The following is a 26,726-nucleotide window of genomic DNA, read 5'->3' as shown; positions in this document are numbered from 1 at the left end:
GGACATTTGGATTATTCCCCTTTCTTACCAAATAATGGAAAAATTAACTTCATGCCATTGCTTTATTTTCTGCATGTCAACAAAAGGCTAGCTTTCTATAAAAACATTGTCTCCTTATGCTCAGTTATCACACTCTGCAGGCAAAACAGAACATACTTTTTCAGGACCACAAAAGGTCTTGGCACTGTCATCCAATAACCAACCCTTCCATCACCCACAGATTTTTAAAAAAAAAACTTTCCTCCATGCACAATTAAAGTTATTTCTTTCAAATCTCCATTATTAGGTTTAAGGTTTCTGAAAACTTTTTGTTCTAGGAGACTGAACACAGAGTTGCCAAATAAAGCAGGCAGGGCTGATCTCCTGTTCCTGGGGAGATGACCTTGGCTAGCCAAACAGAACTCCAACTCTCAGAGAAACTCTTGCTTCCTTGTGAACAGATATTATCCTGAGGTGGTTCTTGTACATCTTGTCCCCTACAACCCCAGGACCTCCAGGATAGAATAGTCTCCAAGTGCCACCATGTATTTCTGTTTACAGCAGTTGACCACATTCCATAAAGAGATGAGTCCAATCAAATTCATTATGTGTCACATGACCACAAGAAATGAACCCTCTGCAACCTCCTAGTCATTTCACCATTTCCCAGACCCACCATGCTATCTACATGCACAACCTGATAGAATTTCTCATTCCATCCTCTCACCCTTCTATAACTGCACCCATTGGAATACCTAGTCTCTCATCTTCAATCGCTTCTTGAAAAGTTACCTTCACATTCTTTGCCAGTGGAAACTGGCTCCATTCAGCTGTTTCCTCTTTTATCATCCTTCTACCTTTAAGAATCTCCAACTATTCTAAGCTTCTGACATTAACCTTACCATCAGTTATCCACCTTGTGGCTGTTGTTGCCTTGAGATTCTTGGTTAGTTGGTGACCTTAGAATGTCCTTCACTGTAATCCTTTCTCTTCCACCTCTGTCCTCACTTTGAGGTCTTTGATGATTTCCTCCATTTAAGGCACTGGACTCTAAATTATTATACCTCCTCATATTTAATCACTTTCTCTTGTATCTTGCATCAGTTATTCACTCCACTGTGCACCCCTTGACATTATTATGATCAGTAACTATATAGTCTCATCTTTGAACATCTAACTCTCTGACCATTCATTCCCCACCTTCCAAATGGACTGCTGTAATTCTTTTCTTACTAATTTTTTTCAAACTCAATGAGATTGCGATTAATTTTCCCTATTAAATCTTCACAATCTAGTCTCATCTTCATGACTTCTCTTCCATCCTGACTCCAGTTAGTTTCCATACTATATTACTATTTTAAATACTCCTTGCAAACACTTTTGGCTCTGCTCTCTCTCCCTTTCTTGAACTGTCCTAGAAAAGCCTGACTAATCAAAAGTAATTATTTTCCCACTTTTCCTGTACCAAGGCAGCTGAATATGGCTGGAGAAACTCTGACAACTATGTTGAGATGTCTCTTCTCAAGTATATGACTGAATGGGCACTGATATTGCTTATAAATTCTACCACATGTTACCAGGTTGCCTATTTTCACCCTCTCTAAGATGATAACACTTCTTTTTCCTCAATTGCTTTTCCTTCACTTGATCCTCAAGGTTACTAATCTTCTCTTACACTCATTGAGAGATTAGAAGAATCATTCAGTGCCTTGTCTTTCCCATACCGTTGGGATAGAAGTTTCCTAAGAGCAAGAACATTAGATTCCTGTGGACTGATAATCCCTTATATTTAAAATCACACTTGGAATATTGTAGTTTCTTGAAAACTGTTTTGTAGAATAAAAAAAAAAAAGAATGATTACTTCAAATTATATATGTGATCTTTAATGATGCAATTCAGCTTTTAAAAATAATTGGTAGCTGGGCATGTTTGTGCCTGCCTGTAATGCCAGCAACTCTGGAGGCTGAGGCAGGAAGATTGCAATTTCACAAAACCCTCTGCCTTTCCTGTAGGAGCCTGTAATCATGATGGGCTAGATGACAGATAATAAATCAATTAAATGGTAGTTAAATAATGGAGCACTTGGAGGCTGGGGATATAGCTCAGTTGGTAGAAAGCTTGCCTTGTATGTGCAAGGCCCTGGGTTCAATGCCCAGCACCTGCCCCCCCCCCAAAAAAAAAAAAAAAAAGAATGAAAAGAATGGAGCACTTTACCATAGATTAGTTCATCTGAGCCATGGAATGACTTACAGGTTTTATAACCAAAGCTTGGAAGACTAAAGTATCTTGCCTAGGGTGATCTGGCTGCCAAGTGGCCAAGCAGGTGTCCAAACCAGATCTGCTGATTCAAAGTCCACTCATTCCATTATATCATGAAATCTACTACTCATTTCTGGGTTCAAAAATAGAAAGTTATGTTCTGCTGTGCATCCAAGTAAGTTCAATTCACTCTTACATGAGTTTCTTCCATTCTCCTTTCTAACTTCACATAACCACTCCCCAAAACACCCTGAGCTCCAGTGGGCTTGCTCTCTCTCTAAAACATTGCACCTTTATATGGTCACCTGGGACTTTACTGATGCCGCTGATGTGTGGAATTCATGTGGTCCTTCTTTCAAAAAGATCTCTTGCACTTCCTTTTCAATAATATTTTCCCTGATATTTGCTCCCACAATGAGTTTTCCTTTCCCTTCCTTAGAGCTGTCTGACCACTACATCTGGTTATCAAATCACGTAGGTTCCACATTATCGTCTATATAGAAGAGCACTACATTTCAAATGAGATAAAACGCTTCCTTTAAGTCAGGGACTGTTTTCTTTACAAGACCATCTTTGTTTTAATATAAACAGTATTAAATGATTCAATAAGTATTTATATATACATGTAGAAATGAGTAATTATTTAGTTAACACATGTATAGCATTCACCATCTATTTGTTCCCTCATCTATTTACTAAAAATGTTTTTTAAAGTCCATTATGTGAGTTATCACAGTTTTATACATAATTTTTAAATACTATTAATGATCAAACAGAAAGGAGGAAATGACATTCTTTTTACTATAAAAATCACAGATTGAGAATTTATGCTAATTGACATTTTTGTTGTTGTTTGTACTGGGAATTGAGCTCAGGGGCCCTTGACTTCTGAGCCACATCCCCAGCCCATTTTGTATTTTATTTAGAGACAGAGTCTCACTGAGTTGCTTAGGGCCTCGCTTTTGCTGAGGCTGACTTTGAACTTGTGATCCTGTTGCCTCAGCCTCCAGAGCTGCTGGGATTAGCCTGGTTTGCTAGTTGAATTTTAGTTAAGGTATTTTTATGAATAAAAAATTGTGTATTTTATTTTTTTACTTTTATTTACAGACACATATAATATATAACAAAAGAAGTTTCAGGAATTTTCAGGGATAAGGGCTATAGCACAGTGGCAGCACAATGGTCTAGTATACACAAAGCCCTGGGGTTCAATATCTAGCACAGAGTAACAGACAAACAAATAAAAGCAAAAACAGTCTCACAGAAAAAACAAAAACAAAAACAAAAAACCTCATAGGCTATTAAATTTTTTCCAATTAAGGTATAAAGAGATGAGAAAAATTTACCTGATTCACTATTTTTATGAGTGATTATTCTAGAATCAATTTAATGGAAAATTTCTTTTTTAACTTTACTTCCTTGAAATGCTTTAGACAAGATCAACCTTAATTTTAAAGTACTTTCACAATACAAGGAACTATCCAACATAGGGAAAAGACAGTCTTTTCTTTCAAAAATTTCACTTAAAATTTGTGATAAATTATTAATCATTCGGCTATAAATATAACGTTTTAAAATTGTTAGTAAATTATACTAAAACAAAACGATGTGAAAAAATATGAAGAATAAAATTTGCAAGTGCACTAATTCCATGTAATAACTTTTTCACTGAAATGATAACCAACAATTACAACAGAATTGCTATCCTGTATGAAAGTATAACACTACTGCTGGTTGTAACCAAGCTAAAGAACATTATATGTTCTTTAGATTTTAAGAAAATAAAGAATATAAAGGAATAAGAAGAAAATCTGAAAAAAAAAGTTTGACAATGACATAGGTTTATTAGTAAGCTTATGTCATTAACGTTTTTATGCTAATACCTCCCTTTTTCCTCCAAAGCTATGTAGATTCTTAAAAGACTTTTAAAATAAAACATTTTCTAGTTTGCTCAGTTTACTATTTATTGAATAGAAAAAAAGCATAAAAACAAAAGAAATTTATGTGTCCCACTATATGAAATGTTAATCATATTGTAAAAACAATCCAGTATTAAATTTATACTTTCTAAAGGATTAAATAACTTTTAGCCTGTTAAATACTTGTTTGTTAAACTAGAAGTTGATTCTTAATTGAATTTCTTTAGTGAGTAGAGAAGCATAGATAAAACACAACCATAAAAGGAATTTAAGAAACATTATCTCTGTCTATTGGGAGAGCAAAATAAGAAACAGGAGACAGTGTCATTTGTGACAATGAGAAAAAATTTGCTCAGTCATTACGGAAGTCACCTGGAATATGCTGATACCTTTCTCAGCAGCAATGAGAAAAGCCTCTGTTATCCATGGTAAGGAAAGAACTATCAAAGGATCTGCCAAGACACTAAAGAGACTTTGTAAGTCATGAAATCAAAACCATCCCAAATTGAGAACAAATACTCATCTTGTAAATGCCCCATAGCACATTAAGCATTGGCAGAGAAACAATTTGACCAATTTTCTCTTCCTTTATTTCCATCCTTGGAGCCATATAATTCAATCTGTAGCAAATCCAGTCTTATGCTATGTGAGGCCAGTAAGTAGTTTGGAAGCCATGTGTTCTGATAAGATCATTGTATATTATTTTTAAAATCTAGAAGACCAGTACACATTCTTTTAGAATTAAGTAAAAGCAAATGTTATTAATACAATAAAATCTAGAATGCTTTCACTTTGATATATATCATAAAATTTCAAGTCAGTTTTTGGTATAAAACTCATTTGTGTAGTACTCGAATGCAATGTATTTCCAGAAGAAAACTAAAATGTTATGACATTCATGCCAAACCAGGACTACATAGCCCTCTCTAAGAAAATAAGACATGGTGTTATTTGTGACACTGAGAGAAACATTGCTCAGTTATTTGCCTGAGTCACCCAGAAGATAGTGATACCTTTCCCAGTAGCAATGAGAAAAGACCCACAAACAAGGATTGGTCAGAAGAATCTGGAAGTCCCACTGAATGCATTTTCTGAGGAAAAACCTGAAGAAACTCTGCAGACCATACCTTCTCTACAGGAGGAGGGGCATGGTGTCCAGTCGCTATATGGAGTCATGATACAGTCCTTCCTACAAGGAAGCAGACAAGGCCTCACGGTTTCAGGCCGAAGGCTTTCCGGACACCTAGAGAAAGAATAAGCCAGATGACTTAACTTTAGAATTTTCATTGCTGAAATTGCAAAACCATCATCAATCTGTATTATTTAACTTCTGGGAGCCTTTCTGTTTTTGAGTTAATTATTTCAAACTGTATCTTAGTAAAACTTCTCAGAACAGAATGTGTAGATTTAAGAGTAGCACCAGTGCTATCCAGAATAAAATATAACAATTGTACCCTTCTCCCACAATAATAATCTCTACCTTAATAAATATGTATTTTCTAACATGCTTTGTAAGAAATTTTGTAGGTATTCAAATGACCAATTTAAGGACCCAATTTTATGTCTCTCTATAATTAAATAACCTTTATGCCTATTATAAATTTCCAGGTTAATTCTATACATTCTTTTTTATAAAATATGCGTAGCATAAAACAAAATTTATAATGAAGTATATTCTTTACACAGTTCATCCTCAAAAACAATATTATATTAGCAGCTATATATTTTATAATAAATAATAAAATAATAAAAATATAAACCATTATAGCAAATTATTTTTCCTTTTTTCCTGGTTTCATTTAGTTCATTAATTTTTATTTTTTTCCTTCCATTTTGTACTTAGTGTTAGGGATTCAAATATTTTTTAAATTTTTTTATAAGCTACAATATCTTTTTTGGAGCAAAAAGTGACTATAAATAAAATAAAAAGTCAATAAAAAATAATTTCTTTTTTTTTTTTTTTTTTTTTTTTTTTTTTTTTTTTTTTTTTTTTTTTTTTTGCAGTACTGGGGATCAAACTCAAGGCTTTGCACTCTACCAGCTGAGCTACCTCCCCAGCCCAGAAATAAATTGATAATCAGTAACCAAAAAGATTTTAAAGTATCTTCATAGGAGATGAAGATTTCAGAACTGAACTATAAGTGGAAAAAAAATCAACACCATTAACCTATTTTCCATAATTCTTTTATAGCATTCTGCAGACATTTTATTTTTGATATATCTGATACTTTGCTATCTGACCTTTCACATATACAAATATCTTGATTTATTCGATTGTATAGATACATGTTCTCCTTTCTTTAAAATACTTAGGCTTATTTGGAAATGGATTTTTAAAATATATGGGATTCAATATTTCAAAAGAAATAATCTCCTTGGTTTATGTTGAGGATAAGTTTTGATTTTCCTAAATGCAATGACCATTCAAAGTCATGAACAATAAAGAAATTTAGGTGTGGAACATATAAGTTGATGTGGTGCTATAATTCAAATTGTAAATCTTTAGAATTATAATTTAACTGAATGTCAGGTAATGTTATATGGCAAAATCTTACATGTAATCTGGTTAATTCTTTTGGGACGATGAAATCATTGGTCAGTGATTATTATTGAAAGCACTCCTTTTCAATGAGGCAATTTTATAACTTTAACAATGGGAGGGCATTACTCAATTGCATAGTCTTCAAACATTAGCCCTGAATAAATCAGTGGGATTTACAATCTTATCATTGACAACCTCCAAATATTGTTTTAGTTTAGAAATAGCCACAGCAAGATACTTGACTAACTGTGGAGAACAAAATTACTAACCACAAAGTCGTTAAATGAATACACAAAGATAAATTATACAGCCTAGATTACATTCAATAAAATGAATTCAGACTTCCTTTGGTGAGGCAATTGGTTCAGTCAACATGTTCCTTTTCTCCCTTGTACTGTTTGTATTTAGTGTTTGTGGTTTAAATCAAGGAATTGATTTCCCCCCAAATCTTATTCAAGGTCAAATTAAACAGATGTGATAGGAGTTGAAGTTTGTTACTTGGGAGGATAGATAAGATCAATAACATTGATTTTACCATTGCACAGTAATCTATTTTATTAAGAGAAGTTTAAAACAAGCTTTCTATTTGCATTTTTGTTTCAAATGACTGGTATTGGAAAGCATTCATTGAATTTAACTGAGCATTTAGGGAGAAGGCTAATAACATTTTCTTTCAAATTCACAGTACTTAATAATTTTCCAGAATTTTAAGGGCAAAGTAAATCCATTTGATTTAACAAATCTATAGACGTATCCAGGTCATTGAATAAAGGCTGCAAAAGCAAAGCAACTTTTTAATGGATTATTGTGGTGGTCCAACATAGTGCTTTCATGATTGATTTAATGATCTTAATCCAGCAGGCTCTTTTATGCATAGGCCTATACATATGTACATCCATTAGCCTGCAAAAACAAAAATATTTTTGTAGTTTGTATAAGTGAAGAAAATGTCCACAGAAACTTCTGAAGGGTGACTGACTGTACAACATGTACAGAGTGAGAGAGTAAGCTCACTGTCCACAGCATAATAACCCTAATCATGTGCCACCAAAAATTGACCCTGCACCTCTCTAGTGAATATTTCTACCTCTGTTCTTATTCCAGCAAGAACCAGGATAATACCATTAATAGTGAATTCTGATTTGGATGGGGCTTAAGGACTGTAACTAGCAACTAATCTGCTCTTCCCATTATTTTAGAAAATCACAGAACACATTTTTGAACTGCTAAAAAAATTTTAAAAAATAAAATACATCCTAGGTGTCTGGGGGGAGAGGGCGGGAAAGATCTTCCAGGTTGGGATTTTGCTTCTTTTGCAACCACCACTGAATATCAACACATTGCATTGCACATTCATTTCCTAAGTTGGATTCATCAGACGCTTAGAATAATTTCTATTAAAATATTAGTTTGGAGCTACCTCTTAAGCATATAGAATAATCTCAATTCATTCACATCAACCTTGGCATATATTTTTCTAATATATTTTCAGATTTCAAATTATATAAACAAATGAAGTATTGGGCTAAAAATAACTCTAATATCCAAAACCCTAGCCAGATAAAACAACTCATAATGGGATTCTTATTATCATGTTGGAGTTTTCCGTACACCAGATAAATTATTTTCATTTCCTTTGGAAAGACTAAGAAGAATCTAAAAATTTTAAGAGAAAATAACAATTTCTAACATTTATTGAGTGATTATATTAGCGTTTTTTTCATTAAATCCTTTCACTAGATTTTGAAAATTAAGACCAGAATTAGTTAGATAGGTCGTAACTAATGAGATCACCCACAATAATTGACTCCTTGGCAGATTTTTTGGAAAATATGAGACCATGTTTATACCTTTATACCCACCCATGTTTCACAGCTAAGAGTATTTGAAGTTTTGAAACTTTATGCTCTCTAAATTTAAAAGAATAAATTTCTTTCCCCTCAAAAGAACAGATCTTAGATTTTATTTTTTAATTTTCTCTGAGAATTGATTATCTGGTTGTGCCATTCCTTGTTTTATTTATACTTCTCAAAAGACACTTATAATGTGCCAACTCTTTGGTTCTTTGTCCTCCCTTCTAGAAAATGGCTTTTTGTTATAATAGTATTTGTCACAATCATGAGAAACTGCTTTTTTTTTTTTCTTTTTTTTCTTTTTGCTTATAACACTCGTTCTATCTCAAAGCTCTCTCTTGGAAGTAAATGGCTTATTCATTTAACCACTGGTAGATATGTTTGCTCTCAGTATTTTTATATGGTATTTTCTAGGGGAAATGAAAAGCAGGTCACAGAAGGCTACCACTCAATTAAAGTAGATTGGCAGCCTCCATAACCTACGGATATATAGGAAGTCACGGATGACCTACACTCCTAGAACTCTATACTGTCATTACTGCTCAGCCAGGCCTAGAGCAAGCACTACTTTCATTGTCTCACTAGCTTAATAAAAGTGGAAAATGCTTCTATAAAATAAAGTAGGTACCAGATAGAAAGATTCCTATAGAATTTATGAATCTCAGGTACAAGACTCCAAAGCTGTTACAGCTTTATCAGCAGCTGGCATTCCAGACAAACAAATCTTACTCTTGAGGACAGGTATGACACCATCAAAATGTTCCATTTCATGAAGCAAGTGAAGCCTGAGCCAATCCTCTGCATGGTTGACCAGAGGATTTACTGTTGTCTTTCTAAAGCCCTTACTTTTTGGGTCCCACTTGGCCCACATTGACTCGTACACAGATAACTTTTCTTGTCTGCATGCCAACAGAGCACGAGGCCTCCCCATTCCAAGCTGTAGTTGTGTTGAAAGATGACACTGAGGTATCCTCTATGCATTGGCCCCAGGGACCAGTTTGCCAGTGGTACACGGTGCAGGGATGCTCATTACAGCTGCGCACCTCTTGCAGAGCACTGGTGTTTGGACAGCGAATTCCACCTATAAAAATGAACAGGGATAGCAGATGAGACAGAGAGCCACAAGGAACCTTCCCATTCCCTGCTTCTTGGAATGAACAGGGTGTACAACCATGATAACTGCTACTTATATAGCATATAGCATGTTACTAGCACACAGTTAGGAAACTAGTTTAATCTAGCTTAAAACACAAAATATGTAGTAGACATGATACTCGCTTTTAAAGACCATGGGCTACCTTAAGAGAGAGAGGCCATTGTTCTCTGGAGAAGTTGTACATAAGGAGCACTGAAGCTATGTGATTGCTAATAAGAAGACACAGGTATGTTGAGACTCGGTGGGTGAAGAAAACTGAGCGCATTTTCAAATGTTATCCCCTAAATTGAAAGTCTTAATTACAGGTTTTAAAATACTGCTTATTTTGATGTCTTAGGTTTTAGGCTGATTAGATACATGGATGTTAAAATTGAATGATACTTTATGATCTTCTAGAATGTTACTGGAAAAGCCACTGAGTAATGACATTATTATATTTCTTCAAATCTAGATGTCATTGTCTATGCAATGCACTGCCATTGCATGTGTCCCAAAGGAAAAAATGGATGCAAATTAAACTATGATAAAAAGCTTTCTGATCAAACCTAGTTTTTATTATGTGTTTATTGAAATAGCTTGCTGTGACTTAGATTTATATCAGTTTTGTATACATTAAAAGGAAATATATTCCAAAACTTTACATTCATAATTCAGTCTTTTGAGTCACTTTTTAACTCACACTCCTTGAAGTGTGTGTTCTCCTACACTGCATCATTGTCTGTGATATCAAAGATGTAGGTGACACAGAATCTCTTATAGAGTTCATTCTTGCTGTCTCCAGAATTTTCTTCCAGGATACTGATACTCATCACTAGACTCTGATCCTGTTGCATTCTTAATTGACACAAGTGTCAATAAAATCTTAAGCAAGGAGCTAGAATTTATTTTCTTTCTTCCAGTGGTCCTTAGCTGTTTTTGATCATCTGTGTTTTGGCAGAAGCATCATGGGATTGCAATTTCCACCAGGAATAACATAGAAGTTCACATATATAAGTAATGACAACTATGCCATTAACTGGGTCATAGCAGTTTTAAGATGCACACAATTCTAGAAATGTTAAAGGGTAAGATGAATCTGTCTTTTAATTAATGGAATATGGTGTGGGAGTTTTTATTCTGAAATTCTTTTTTATGTGCTAGCCCCATTATAATTACTTCATAGGTGAGGCCTTATTTTGTGTTCCCAACTGTCCATATGAGTTAAAAAATATTAAGAGGATAAGCCCCAACAGATTAAATGGAGTGACCATTGTATTAATGAAGAATTTACAAAGTCCAGTTTCTTACTGCTGCTATTTCTAATTCCAGTTATGAAAGTGAAAAGTCTTATATTGTTAAGGTAGGGTGCTGGAGGAATTTGTTGCTCACTTTATTGACAGTTTGATTACAGGGGCCACACCTTGAGCTGATCTTCAGTTATTTCTTCCTTTTATGTTTAAGGGCATCTCTCTACTCAGCAAATAAATCAGTAGCAGTATACGTGAGAACTTAATGGCAATTTAGAATCATTTATGCAGTGTTGAATGTGGTCTCAATATCAGAACAACCTGCATTAAACAGCATTTCATTAATGTTCCCTGCTTCATGAAGGTGAAACCATCTGTCACAGTTCATATCCTATCTTCCATCACATAGCTCGGTGACCCTGGCAGTCCCTACAAAGAAGTTTAGGATTTGAATAGAAATGAATCTTAAAACATACTAATTGGATTGGGGAGAAGTAAATGAGCACTCCTATTACCCATTCCCTGAGGCACTAGATTTATTCCATCTTAACTCTCAAGCACATGTTTATATACATACACATATACACATAGGCACATATATAAAATTATTTTAACAGTTCCTTTGTATTTAATATGAAAATTAATGATCTACAAAGAATATGCTTGTTTACTTACACTATTTTCATTGGGAGCATATGTATGGTATTTAAACTGTGATTTTTAAAACTGAATTGTTTTTAACATTGGAATTAACTGGTTGGCTTTGGAAAAATGATAAGAAAAAAACTTCTACAACATCAGCATAACATGTCAAGGAATTGCAAGATAGCTGTTAAGTTTATAGACATAAAAGCTATTTATTTTCTTGCCCCAATCCACATTAAAGCTACATCAGCAGTTTGGGCTATTGTCAGGATCCTTGCACAGACAAGCCCCAATGTGGTCTTAATTATAACAACAATATGGCAATTTTGAAAGTCTGGGTTGGAGTAATCAGTCATTGGAGCATCGTCATGTTGTTTGGGGAATAATTTTATGGTAGAAAAATTGATAAATATAATATTGAATGTATCTATTATTTATGGGATGATCTAATTCCAGACATCTGGGAATATTTCTATAGTACTGTAAAAGTTGTAAAATGTGACCTATGACAAAATTAGTAATAATCATATTTTAAAAAATCTTTCTTACATATAAAAATATATTCTTTGTAGTAAAACCACTATTTAGATTTTTTATGATTCCATCAAAGGGAAGGACTTCATGAGACCTGGGTGAAATCCTGCTTTGTAAAGGAACATTTGTACTCATATAAAAATACCAATTATTGCCAGGTGTGGTGGCACATGCCTTTATTCCCAACTATTGGGAAGCTGAGGCAGGAGGATCACAAGTTTGAGACCAGTCTGGGCAACTTAGTGAGAGCCTGTCTCAAAATAAAAATAAAAAAGGCTGAGGATGTACTCAATGGTAGAGCACCCGTGGGTTCAATCCCTAGGTCCAGAAAGGAGAATACCAACTAGTAAGTGAAATTTCTCTTAGAATGAAAAAGTGACATTTCCTTCTGACATCTAGTTCATAAAACCTTTGTTAGGATGCACTGAGTCAGAGCTATGGTGTTTCTGGTTCTGGTATTGATGTCCTTACAATTTATATGATGGAGTGAAACAAAGAACCTTCTTTTAAACAATTATTGCATACAAATGTGATGCACTGTTCATGTGGGATGCTTTAAGGACACTAGAGGGGTTAGAAATTATCCTTGCTACTACAGGGATATTATAACGCAGTGAGGAAGAGTAGTTGGGGGATAAGACAAGCATAGAAATGGGTATAATTCTATGTGGAACATCATAATTATGTTAAGATAAGTGTTTAGTATAATTCGAATTCAAAGCAGGAAGATTCCATTACTTTTTTGAGACTGAAAAATGCCTTAGGTAGGAGACTCTGAAATGAGTTTCGAAGGAGTAGGGTTTTGAGAAGAAGAGTTATGAGAAAACAGGGAAGGGAGGGAGAATTTTATCTAAGAAGACAAAAACAAACAAAAACAAAGGCAGGCAAACAGGTATGACCTAGGGAATTAGCAATATTGATGCAGTTCTAAGTGGAGAATAACCAGCGCAGGGTTAAGGAAGGACACCAGGTGCTTGTGATGAAGAAGCGGTAAGGTGCTCTGGATATTGCCTGCTACTGCAGCCCAAATCCTTTTGATTGCAGACTGATGCTGGATGAAAAGTACTTAGGTAAGGGCATGCTTTGGGAGAACTGAATCCTGAAGAGTTTTAGTCTCAGAGTATTCAGGAGATTCTGCTGCAGCACAGTCCCCTCCCCACTTTTCTCCTTGCATACCGAGGAATACTGCTTCCTGCTGTGGAGCCCGCGTAAATCCTGGGTGGTGGTCATGTGGAGACAGATTGAAGCAGAAGTCCCTCTTCAAGGTCAAGAGTGGGAGGATAGGGAAATGCCAGTATTCACTTAGAAACCAGAGTTGTATGTGTATATAGACACACAATAGATCCTGGGTCCCTCAAAATCCTCTAGGAAATAGGAGTGCTTCCTGGCTCTTAGAATTAAAATACTTCAGCTGTGGAAAATGAACACGTTAAAGTAGAAATATTACTAGCCTTCGGGTTTTGCAATGTAAAATGATTTTTGAAGGCTACCAAATCATTTGAGAAAAAACTGGAGTAATTCTATTTTAATCTGCATCTATTTTTCTGTGAATAAAGTGGGCACAGGGCACATTGGTATTTGACTGATGAAGTTATATCAGGTCATTCTGAACTTTACAATAATAGACATTCTCTCATTTTTTTCCCCTCTGTAAGGATAATCAACTATATAGTGAAAATTAACAGAAATTGTTATTATACTTAGTGGAAAACATTATGAACATTTTTTTTCTTTTTAAATGAAGCTTGCTGAGCATCTGCATCTGCACAGAGGTTCAAAAAGTTAAGGTCTAAAAATATAACATCAATATTTAATTCTTTGTTCAAATTCATCATTATACTACTATTTTACATTAAATATGCCAGACTTCAGTATTAAAAGATTGCTTTATTTTAGAACTTCTTAACATAACTTTGAAGTAGCTTTTGGAAAAAATCCTTCAGTTTAAACAATACTAGAAAGACTTACTTTAAAATATCATAGAGTTCTAAAAAAGCACATTACCAATTTTATTTAACCAGATGTAAAAAATAAGATACACACACATCCATACACACACAAAGACACAGAAACACTTTTTTTTTTTAAAGGGAAAAGAATTACTCTTATATTTTTCAGTGTATAAACTACCTCTAGTTGGTTTCCAAATAACATTTCAATAAGAAGCATTTATGGCTACGTTTTGCATATCGCTGATACTATATATTACTATTCAAGATTGTGTGGAAAGCAACTATATAAATTGTTTTTATTCTACTATTTTCTTTTTTTAAAATTTAAATCAACTTCAGAATTACAGTAAAATTGAAAGTACCATATCAAAAAAGTTTTTTGCTGGACCATCTAGATGAAGTTGACAAAATGATGTTAATTACTATAAATACTTTAGGGTGTATTTCCCATAATTAAGGGGATTCTCCTATATATCATCACATCCAATATTTAAAATCAGGAAATCAGGATATCAACACTGATACAATATTATTATCTAATTCTTAGAACCCATTTGACTCTTTTGGGGGGGACATACTAAGGATTGAACTCGGGCACTCGACCACTGAGTCACATCCCCAGCCCTGTTTAGTATTTTATTTAGAGACAAGGTCTCACCGAGTTGCTTAGTGCCTCACCTTTGCTGAGGCTGGCTTTGAACTCCTGATCCTCCTGTTTCAGCCTCCCAAGCTGCTGGGATTACAGGCAAGTGCCACTGCGCCTGTCTGGAATCTATTCAAATTTGTCAAGTGTCCCAAAATAGCCTTCATAGCCCAACGACTCAATTCAGAATTAAATGTTGTATTTAGATGTCATGTTTATTGCTAGTCTGCTTTAATCTAGAATGGTTCTTTAATTTTTAAAATTTAAATATTCTGGCAGAGTAAAGGTTAGTTATTGTGTATAACATCTTCTGATTAGCATTTTTCTGATATTTCATCCTGATTAGATTCTAAATATGCATTTTTGGCAGAATATAAGAGAAGTGAGTCACGTTTTCACTGTGTCACATGGAGGACACAAGATTTTGATTTGATCCATTACTGGCAACACTAACTTTGATCATTGGATTCAAGTGGTATATGTATAATTTCTCTAATAAGAAGATAATTGAGACTATGTAAATAACTTGCTCTTCATCAGATGTTCATTTTATTTATTTATTTTTTATGTATTTCAAATGTGCATCCATGTTTTCCAATTTTATTTAATGGGTTATGATCTGTTAGGATTACCACTCTGGTATTCAGATTGTTTGCCTATGTGACCAGTGGGAGACTCTTCAAGCTTGCTTCTGCTTCTTGGACTCTAGACATATTCTTCAGGGCCATCTTCTACTTTTTCTACCACAGTCTTGGAATCCACCATTTCTCCAAGGAGCTCTGTTTTTTTTTTTTTTATTAGAGAATGGTATCAGAAACCAAGATCTGGAACTGGGTATGGAGCTCCATGTTTGAGTATATATTTAGCATGCATAAGACCCTGGGTTCAATTCTAATCATGCACGCATACAAACACACACACACACACACACACACACACACACACAAAGAGAAAGAGAAAGAAAAGAAAGAAAGAAAAAAATGAAACCAAGATCTGAGTGTTATATGGACTTACTGTATTCACATACTTTTTATTTTTATTTGTATATCTATCTTTACAAGTAAACACCATAAAATTTTTGGGTTCTTTATGTATGCTGGAAATTAGTGCTCTATCTGAGATGCAAGTGATAAGGATTTTCTTCCATTCTGTAGGCACTCTCTTCACACTTTTGATTGTTTTCTTTGCTGTGAAGAAGTTTTTTAGTTTGATGCCATCCAATTCACTGATTATTGATTGAGCCGATATGTTGGAGTGTTGGGCTTACACTTTCTTCTAGCAGGTGCAGCATTTCTAGTCTAATACATAGGTCTTTGATCCACTTTGAGTTGAGTTTTGTGCAGGGTGAGAGATAGGAGTTAAATTTAATTCTACTGCATATGGATTTAAACTTAACACCCTCAAAAAACAAATAGCCCAATCAATAAATGGGCAAAAGAATTGAAAATATATTTCACAGAAGAAAAATGGTCAGTAAATACATGAAAAAATGTTCAACATCTCTAGCAATTAGAGAAATGCAAATTAAAACTACACTGAGATTTCATCTCACTATTGTCTGAATGGTAATTATCAAGAATACAAGTAACAATAAATGTTGGCGAGGATGTGCGGCAAAGGTACCCTCTTACATTGCTGGTGGGACTGCAAATTGGTTCAACCAGTCTGGAAAGCATTATGCAGATTCCTCAAAAAAACAGGAATGGAACCACCATTTGACCCAATTATCCCACTCCTCAGTATATACCCAAAGAACTTAAAATCAGCATACTACAGTGACATAGCTACATCAATGTTTACAGCAGCACAATTCACAATAGCTAAGCTATGGAGCCAACCTAGGTGCCCTTCAACAGATGAACAGGTAAAGAAAATGTAGTATATATATACACAATGGAGTATTAGTCATAAAGAATGACTTTACGACATTTGCCAGTAAATGGATGGATCTTGAGACTAGCATACTAAATGAAATAAGCCAATCCCCCAAAGCCAAAGATCAAATATTTTCTCTGACATGGAAGCTAAACCACAATAAGAGGTGGGAGGATAGAAGTTCAGTAGAGTTAGACAATGGGGAACACAGGGAAGGAGGGGGAATAGGAAAAGGAAAGACAATGAAATTAATCTGATAAAATTTTCCTATGTACATAAATGAAAACATCACACTGAATCCTACCATCATGTACATCCACAAAAATGGAGTCCTAACTAGAATGAGATATATTCCTTGCTTGTATAATTATATCAAAATGTCTTCTGTCATGTATAAGTAAAAAGAATCAAGAAATTTAAAAAACACCATAAAATTACATTGATAAATTCTAATCCCAAAACAATACCTCAGGGTTTAATTCAGTTTTCTTTCTGAACATATTTGTAACTCCTTTCTTCAGTAATTAGAAACTTGATTTCTATTATTTTTAGTACATGTACTCATTTGATCAATCTTCTTCCTCACCTGCCAATCTCCCACTGCCATCTCCATTCTGTCCCCACAGGGTATCTTTGTCCCTGTGCCCATTTCTGATACCCTGCCTCAGGCTACTCCACAATATAAAAACCCTCCACAACCCTGCCTGGTCCTGGTATTTCACATGGGGCTGGCTGCCTTCATGAATGCTGAGGTTCCATCTTTGTTTGGCTTGTGCTCTGACATCCTGTATTGGGCCCTGCTTTCACCTTCTCATACAGCCTATGTGGCCCTGCCCTTTACACTATTCAGTGACTCTGAAACTACATGCCCGGTCACCCCTCTCACTCTGGATGCTCTTCTCACCCAGACAGGGTTCTAACAACCCACTTGGGTTTAACACTGACCCCACACCTTCTGGCACAGATGCCCAACTGCTTGATCCTCCCCAAGAGCCTTTTGGATAGAATTGTTCAGGAAGGAAGAGAGTCTAAAAAAGGAATGGAGGGAAAGAAAATGCAGGAAAAGGAGTGCCATTCCATTATCCTATAATTTATTAAAGAGGAACAGGGACCTATTTTAAATACTGATTTGGGGCCATATAGAATAGTCTTTTACTACATACATATGGACACAAATATAGACACATAAATAGAGTAAGAAGACCAAGTCAATCAGGGGTAAGGCCAGTAGCTTCATTCTTCTTTGTCAAGGACTCACTAGCATTGTAATCTTTGTAACCCCCTTGAAGTTATATGACTCATTTTAGCCAAAAAAAAAAAAAGTAAGGAATGACAAAAATCATTTCTAGATGGAAAAATTTAATTGCTTCTGCATTTAAATCAATAGACTCTCCAAGCACGTTCTTCATCTTTTGGGAATTATGGAAACAGGACTTCACATGGTAGTATAATGCTGAGACATTCCTTCAAGGACAAACTGCCCTGGAGAATTAACCCAGAACTGTAGCTAATTCCCTTGAAAAAGAAATAAACAAACCTTCCTTCTTTTAAGCTCCAAACTATTGGACTATCTGTTACTGCAGCACAAATCAATCTATCCTTACTAATTATGTAAGAGTTCATCTAATGTTCAGTATAATGTTTAATGATACTGTTGTGACAGAGATAAATAAAAAAGAAAAGTTTGTAGCATTTATTTTGTAAATCCAGATATACTTTTCAACGGCATTTATCCTATAGGTTGTTTCACAGAAAATCATACAATTTCTTGTCTAAACAAGTCATATATTATTTTTCTACTGTGATAGTTTTCCTTTAAAGTTATCAGAATAATTTGCTTCTCCATAGAAAATTAAGAACATTGAAGACACATACAAAGCTTTAATACAAAGACCTAACTTGTGTAGAATTATGTATTACCTAATTGAAAGGAAACATTTTATTTTATTCTTGCAGATATAGTCTTAAATCATTTTTAACATAACTCAGAATTATAAAAGGCTTATTTTACATGAGAAAAATATGATTTAGTGTTCAGCAAGTAATAGGTACTAAATAAATGTTTTAAAAGATGAATTTTTCATGAAATATTTCATAGTTTATATCAGTTTTTACAAATGTTATTAACAGAGAAAAAGAGCAGTACATACTCCATTTACAGTTTTCACTGTAGTTTCTATTAAGCATTATGTTTTGAATTCGTGCCCTTATGATTTATTACATAGCCATCTATATTTTTCCAGCATGACTTGCTTATTATGATGCAGCTACTAGACTTAATTAAAAATTATTAAGCCCCACCCTTTCAAATTAAGTAGATGATACATATCAAAGCACAATCATAAATTTCAGCCTTTAAAACATTTCATGACCTTTCAGTGTAAGGCTTCTTGTCTAGAGAAATAATGATCTGGTGAGTTTTTGCAAGCATAGCAAAATCCTTGCCATGTGACTCAGGGTGAAGAGTCACTCATTACTAGTCACACAGCAAGTGTCTGCAGAGTATAATGGATTTATAGGAAGCAGGGTGACCATAGATCTAATTTTAATGAAGCTCAAGGCATAATCTGAGCTGATAGACTTTGAAGTCTGAATATAATCTATATGAGGTTAGAGTTAGTATTTGAAAACACAAGGAATATAATTTTTGCTCTAAAAGTTTCTATTTTTAATAGATACATTCTTTTTTTGTAGCAAACAGTCAAGTTTATATTTAGGTAATAGGTAAATATTTTTGGACCCTACAAAGAAATTCTAAATTTTTCTATAGACTGACTTTTTTAAATAATAAAATTTTTCACTCATGTAGACACTCATACGTAAGTCCAACAGAGTTATGTTTGCATAGTTGTTACATACACAGGTAGCAAGTTTGATTAATTACAAACACTATTAGGTATCTCATTAAAGTACTCCATAATGGGAAAATAAAAAAGGTATAGAACCCACAAAATTAATCATTTTCAGGACTACAGAGAAATACCTGCTTACTATAAGTAGAAATCATTATTTGTCAGTGCTGAATGTGGATAAAGAGAAGGGTCATTTAACTTGATAATATTTAAATAGCATATCTGTATTCTTGAGAAAGAACATGCCTTATTGTCAGATGACTTGATCTACTTCTATTTCCTTACTCCTGTGTCATTTTCCAGAATGACAGGAGTATGACATTACATTACCCAGTAAACACTAAGGACAAATTAGCATTTGGACATCAGCTTGAGAGACAATTTCCAAGAGCCTTGTATTTCTCAGCAATAAAGCTTGCTAGTGAGGTGTAAATATGTGCCAAACATGCTTCATTCACCCAATAGGATGAAGTGATTTAGGAGCAGGGTACTCAGAAAATGAACCAAAAGTACACATGAGACTTCCTGATCTCAAAGTCCATGTTCAGAAACCTGAATGGTAGAAAGTACATGTCATTTTCAGTCAAGCAGTAGCCATGCTGGTGTCAATTTAAAATAGTATTTTTTATTGTGCACACATGATTCTTTTATTAAACTGTAGGATGTGATTTCAAAGTGTAACACGTACTACTGAAATAGAGAAAAATCAAAGAAACATCTGGAATTTGGGATTCATTTTTATCCTTTCAAAAATTTAACACTTAGGCGTAGAAAGAACTAGAATTACAAGGTGAGTGAATAGAAGCAAAATAAATTCACTTGTACAAGTCTTTCCTCCTTTAAAATAAGATCCATTTTCAAGATTAATTTGGGGGGACAGAATCAAATTGCCCATCATATCAACAGGTATGAAATCTCCTTGGATCACTGGATTTCTGTTAGTTAATTTTCATAGACTAACTACCATTGTAGCCAGGCTACAGGAAGTAAACGCATGCGTATTTCCAAAAGGAAAATTCTAAGTCTGGTCTGGGTGGTGGACTTACCTTCTTCACCCGCATAGGCCAGGATGGACCGGGCTCGTATCTGTTTCCCTTCTGTGGTTTTTCCTGAGCAGGTGTGTGAGCAGGAAGACCACGTGGACCAGGTGCTGAGCACACAGTCCTTGGGGCATGGGGCATCACAGGCCACCGGAATGGGGAAGATGGCATCTCTGCAAAGTTGTCTGTCCACTTCTTCACCTGGGAAAGACATGATCCCCAATACTCTATCATTGTTAAATACACTGTGATTGATACAGTTCTGCACTCGGGCAGGTAGAGCCCAACACAACTTGGTTTTCTTCTTTAGTCTCTCTCCAGACAATTTCTTAGCTAGAACCTAATCCTGACATCACAAACATTTGATCCTCCTCACACACACCTTTGTGTATTAAATATACTACCTTTTTTGGCATACATTTACCAACATAAATATTTCAAGGACTACTTTGCATTTATATAGCTTGTTTTTTTCACCCAGAAAGCTCTAGACAGTTAGTTAAATCTGCAAAAAGATACATTTGGTATGAAATACACGATGCAGAACCAAATGAATGAACCATTGTCTACGTTTTACAATTTATGCCTTACTTTGAAGGCTTACCTGAGAGATATCTGCTTTGAACTTGTTTGTGACACACTATGCAAGAAGTTGAGACATAAAATGAAAATGCTTGGGTTTATGTATTTTATGAAATCAAAATGAGATTTAAATATTTAAGTTGGTATCCAGTGATTTAACTTCTCTTCACAACTGCAACTTTAAGAATGTTTTCATAATTCATCATTTTGATAAAATTATTTTGACATTTTTAAAGTAACCCCCAAATTTCTTTCAGTTTAGTCTATTTTCATGAAGACCACCAAACTCACAAATCCTTCCAGAACATCAGTTTTTTTTAAAAAAAACCATGTGTTCTATTATCAGAATAAGAGGTTTGAACATCTGCTTAAAGTAATTATGCTAAAAATTCATGAAGATTTCCATGGAAGTTAAAGAAAATGAGAATTGAGATCCGAGGACAGCCTTTTCCTTTTTTGTTAAAGTATATGCTCAAAACTTATTGAATTAACTATGGGAGAGCTTTGTATAACATATTAAAGTTAAACCATGGTTTCTTAAGGATTTTAGTTTCGAGATGAAGATTGCAAAAGTAATACATTAATCACACAATTAACCATAATTTATTGCAGGACACAGATGTGTTGTTTAGCACCATCCACTAAATGCCTCCTAAGCTATTCTGATTTTTTTAAAAATATTTTTTAGATATTGATAGATCTTTACTCATTTATTTATATGTGGTGCTGAGAATCGAACCCAGTGCCTCACACATGCTAGGCAAGTGCTCTACCACTGAGCCACAACCCCAGCCCGCCCCCATATTCTGATTTCTTTTTAATCATGGAAATGTGTAGTTTTTATGGTGGATTTTAACGGTCACAGTAGTACTGTGTGCAAAGCATTTCTGTTACAAAATCGATACTCATCCATATAATGGAACTGAAACAGGTGTAAGCAGAGAGGAGGACACTACAGCAGAGAGAAACCAGACACAGAGTTAAGATAAAATGTATGCTTTTTAGAAAGTCCTCAGTATTGTAATTGGGGAATTAGATTTCTCTTATCAGACTTTACAATAACTCTGCAGTAACTCTGAGAATAATAGTGTCTTTTGTATGATCTAGAAGTTGTCTTAAGAAATCATACAAACAGAGGCTTTATTTACATGTTTACTGATTTATTAAACAGTAAAAGTTTAAAATGAATTAAGATGGGGAAGAAATGAAGTTTCATATTTGCATGGACCTTTCTTGGAAATATTTTCACATAACCATCTTATCTGAACTCTGCATGTATGTCCAGGAAGTAGAAGAACCATAGACTGAGCCTTGGTGAAGTAGAAGACCCATAGACTGAGCCTCTTCTTCATTCCACTTTTTGAAGAGAAGCTAATTCTTCATCTTCAATGGGAAATTTCCAAGTCATTCTTAATCTGTGCATGCTCTCTTTTATCATCTGATTGTTTAATCTTGAATCCATGTTGTCTTTCAGACCACTGCACACTTTCCTCTGGGTTTCTGTTGTACCACATTTCTCCTGAAGCCCATCACAGATTCTACCTTCAAGGGTGTGTTTTTTTTCTTTCTTTCTTTCTTTTTTTTTTTTTTTTTTTTTTTTTTTTGCGGTGCTGGGGATCAAACCCAGGGCCTTGTGCTTGCAAGGCAAGCACTCTACCAACTGAGCTATCTCCCCAGCCCCCAAGGGTGTGTTTTTAAAATGCAAATCTGAACATCACAGTCTCTTCAGTACCTATTAGCTGTGGGCCAAGTGCCTTACCAGGGCACTCTAAGCTTCTATCTCATCTCATGAACCAGCAGGCAGCTTTATTACTCTACCATTTTGCATGCATTGTTTCCCATCTTCTTGCCAAGTTATCCTTTTGTACCAAGTTTTCTTTTCTCTGTGAATCTTCTTTGACTTCCTTAAATTTCCCAGCTGGAGTTGCATTCTATTCTCTTCTCCCACAATATTGCAGAATATCACTTTTAAAACTTTAGAATATTCTCTGTTTAAACACTGTTACCCCCATGAACTACAAGAAACTTCTGGTAGGCATTTTGTCTTACTTAAAATGAATGGGCTAAGGAACTGGGCAGACACTTCACAGAAGAAGATATAGAAGTGATCAATAATACATGAAAAAGTGCTCATCATCTCTAGTAATTAGAGAAATGCAAAGTAAATCCACCCTAAGATTTCATCTAACTCCAATTAGAATGGCTATTATCAAGAACACAAGCAATAATAAGTGTTGACTTGGATGTGGGGGAAAAGGCACACTCATACATTGCTAGTGAAGTAGCAAATCCGTGCAGCCACTCTGAAAAGCAGTATGGAGATTCCTCAGAAAACTTGGAATGAACCCATCTTTTGACCCAGCTATCCCACTCCTCAGTTTATACCCAAAGGACTTAAAATCAGCATACTACAGTGATACAGTCACATCAATGTTCATAGCTGCTCAATTCACAACAGCTAGATTGTGAAACCAAACTAGATGCCCTTCAACAGATGAATGGATAAAGACACTGTCGTATATATACACAATGGAATATTACTCAGCCATAAAGAAGAATAAAATTATGGAATTTGCTGGTAAATGGATGGAGTTGGAGAATATCAGGCTAAGTGAAATAGACCAAGCCCAAAAAACCGAAGACTGAATGTTTTCTCTGGTAAGTGGATGATGATTCATAATGGGGGGGCAGGTGACAGTGAGGGCAAGAGAAGACTGGAGGAACTCTGGATGGTGTAGAAGAAAATGGGATGAGAGAGGGTGGGGGAAGTAAAGATACTAGACTGAGACAGACAGTATTACCCTAGGTACATGTATGATTACATGAATTGTGTGAATCTACATTGTGCATAACCATAGAAGTGAAAAGTTGTACCCCATTTGTGTCTAATGAATCAAAATGTAGTCTGTAAAAATAAAAATTAAAAAAAAAAAACTATATCTGAGGTCTTTGATCCAGTTACTGTCACTTTGAAATTTTGCAGTAAATGTTTATGGATGTGGGTACTAGGTAGATAGTCAGCCATGAGCAGGTGGTAGGAGAAGGCAACAAAAGGTGGTAACTTGCAAGGAGGACAACAGACATACATTAAAGCAAGTCCATAAGTCACAGGACTGGGAACGACAGGGAACTTTATCAAAGCAGGCAGACCTTGGGAAAACAGGAACTGGAGTGTCAAAACTCCTTCATCCATTGTTAATAATATAACCTCTTAAGGAAATTATTGTTTCAAAACCATGTCATAGCTACCTCTCCTGACCAGGTCATCATGGACCTTCACAAAGAATATTTGCTGAGGGCTCCATGAAAAAAACAAAGGGCAACAAACCACTTATCAATCCGAAGAGGATAGGAGAAAATTAGTAAAGAACAAAAGGACCAAAACCCCTTAAAATCCCAGACTCTATAAGAGCTATGCTGTTCTCTTCAGAGATTACTTTCACCTTCTCCAGTAAACTCCTGGCTGTTACTCTGTGCAACTTGTTTGAAATCTTTCCTTCAGAATTGCAAGGACTGATTGCTGGGGATTGCTATGGTTGCCTCAGTTCCATGGAACCCCTCTACAACAGGGGGAAGATGGACCTGAAGTCCCAGGATATGTATTGCTTTCTGAAAACAAACAAAAACCAAAGCAAAGAAAAAAACTTTCCAAATCCTTAGTATATGAGAATCTGATCAAGATGTCCTTCATCTTCCCTCAGTTCCACTAAACTTAGACTGGTTTCTTATTGACTCTCTGCCCCAACCTCCTTTCCGTGGAGCATATATTTCAGAACATTTACAATTTAAAATTCTATCTACCTCACTGAAATGGGTATAAATTATCTCATAACTTTTTGCAGTTTTCCAACCCAGAAACTATCTTTCCCAAGGAGTTGGGAACCATCTCTTAGAAATGCTAACAGTGAAGGACAGTGCCCTGCTCTCTGAGACTCTGTAGGAGGGGCGGTGCCCAACCTCCTTGGGCTCCAATTTGCAAGCACAGATGGCCTAATCACCCAAAAAGCATTTGCAAACTCAGGAATAACTCAATGTACTCGACATATCCCATCCGGCAAACCTCAGCCTGTGATGTTCTCCAGAACTTTTCTATTAGCTCACTCTGGCACTTAAAAATGTTCCTGCCTTTTATTTCTGCCAATTTGAGTTCAGTCTCTCCCTATTCTAATAATCTCAAATACCTTCTCTAATTTTGGTGCAAATATTACTTTGACAAACACTTTTTAACTACTTTACAAAAATTATCTTCAGCTTCACCTTCTCTTTCCTCTTTTCCAACTACATATTAACCTATTGAGTTCCAAATATCTTTAATCAACAAGGGTCTTCAAATTAAATTGCTTTCAGGGTTTTCTTCCTTTTCATCACCTTTTTCAAACCCTTTCAATTCACCATGATCTTTTCCCTGATACCTTTCTGTTTTGTTATCTCAAGTTTCCATTCATGACCCTGGCAAAATGAGTCATGTGACTCTGAGATAAAAACGTGTTTTCCTTCCCCTGTAATATCTACTTCTTAATTCAAAACTTGATATATTAATATGACCTTTATCTTCTTTTGTTGAGATACAATCCATTATAAAAAAGTATGGCAAATAACATAATTTGCAAATATATGATAAAATTTTAGGGCTAATCCCAATCATATTTCTGCATTTTCTTGTTTCATTAAAAGTAATCCACCCATAACTGCTCACTTAGTAAACAAGGCATTAAGCGAACAACTCATATTTTTAATATTCATGACTTTCCTTCCTAATGACTTCCCTTCCTAATAACTCTGGTTAAGGATTTCATGTGGGATTAGGCAGAAAAAAGAGTTTGCTTAGACTCAGTACAGTTTCAACATGGGATCCATGACTTATACTTTTGTTTAAGGTCAACTGTTATGACACTTTTAAAAAAAATTGATAACATTACAGTTTTACATAATAAAGGGATTCATTGTAGCAGATTCATACATGCATAAGTCACAATTTGATCTGTTTTATTTCCTTGTATACCCACCCTGCCCCTTCCTCCCTTCCTCACTAGAGTTAAGTTTCCTTTCTTAACTCTAGTGGTCTACTCTTTTCAAGAGGTTCCTTTTCTTTCCTGTTTGCTTTCTAGTTTTCACATATGAAAGGAAACATATTGTAGGGGATGCACCCTAATGGCGGCTGCACCCTCGTGGCAACCTCCTCCTCATATGTGGCGCTGCCTGATCCACCAACAGTTTACCCAGACATCTTTGTACTGCCACTCTCCCCCGGAAACTGAAAAATGTGTTCTTACCCAGCAACTCCCTGATTGGCCTGCTCATCTCCACCCCCTCCTGTCAGGGATTGGTTAGCAGCAGTTCCCTGAACGTGATCAGCTCGTGCTTGCCATTTAGTCCTATGGGACTCTCCCCTGTGTGATTCCCCTGTGCCTTGCTGACCTTTAAGCTAATTGGTTCCCACCTAGCCCCCACCCTACATAAAAGCTGTGTAACTTCCTCAATAAATGAGTTCCTGCTGTGCTTCATGCGCTGACAGACCTCCTGGCTCTGGTGGGTTTCCATTGCTGCCAACACTCATCATCCTGCTTGGCCCCGTATTCTCCTCAGGCGGGCCCTGAGGAGATACATCCGACCTTGTTGCCCGACAGGGAGGAACAACTGGTGCCCCGTGTGAGGATCATGAAGTTGC

General features: G+C 35.4%; 1 protein-coding gene across 3 annotated transcripts in view; it reads right to left on the bottom strand.

Moving 5' to 3' along the window:
* Thsd7a (thrombospondin type 1 domain containing 7A) overlaps positions 1–26,726 on the bottom strand; it is a 414,330-nt gene that overhangs the window by 69,824 nt on the left and 317,780 nt on the right. For all 3 annotated transcript variants that reach the window (XM_047561721.1, XM_047561723.1, XM_047561722.1), the window contains 3 exons: positions 20,483–20,677; positions 9,400–9,634; positions 5,286–5,401 (listed from right to left, as the gene is read on the bottom strand). In XM_047561721.1, coding sequence (XP_047417677.1) covers positions 5,286–5,401; positions 9,400–9,634; positions 20,483–20,677 — 546 coding nt within the window. The remainder of the gene's footprint in view (positions 1–5,285; positions 5,402–9,399; positions 9,635–20,482; positions 20,678–26,726) is intronic.

The sequence above is a fragment of the Sciurus carolinensis genome, chromosome 8, assembly GCF_902686445.1.
Source record: "Sciurus carolinensis chromosome 8, mSciCar1.2, whole genome shotgun sequence".
NCBI classification, from domain to species: domain Eukaryota; kingdom Metazoa; phylum Chordata; class Mammalia; order Rodentia; family Sciuridae; genus Sciurus; species Sciurus carolinensis.
The sequence above is the reverse complement of the archived record's forward strand: the minus strand, read 5'-3'. Positions and strand labels throughout refer to the sequence as shown.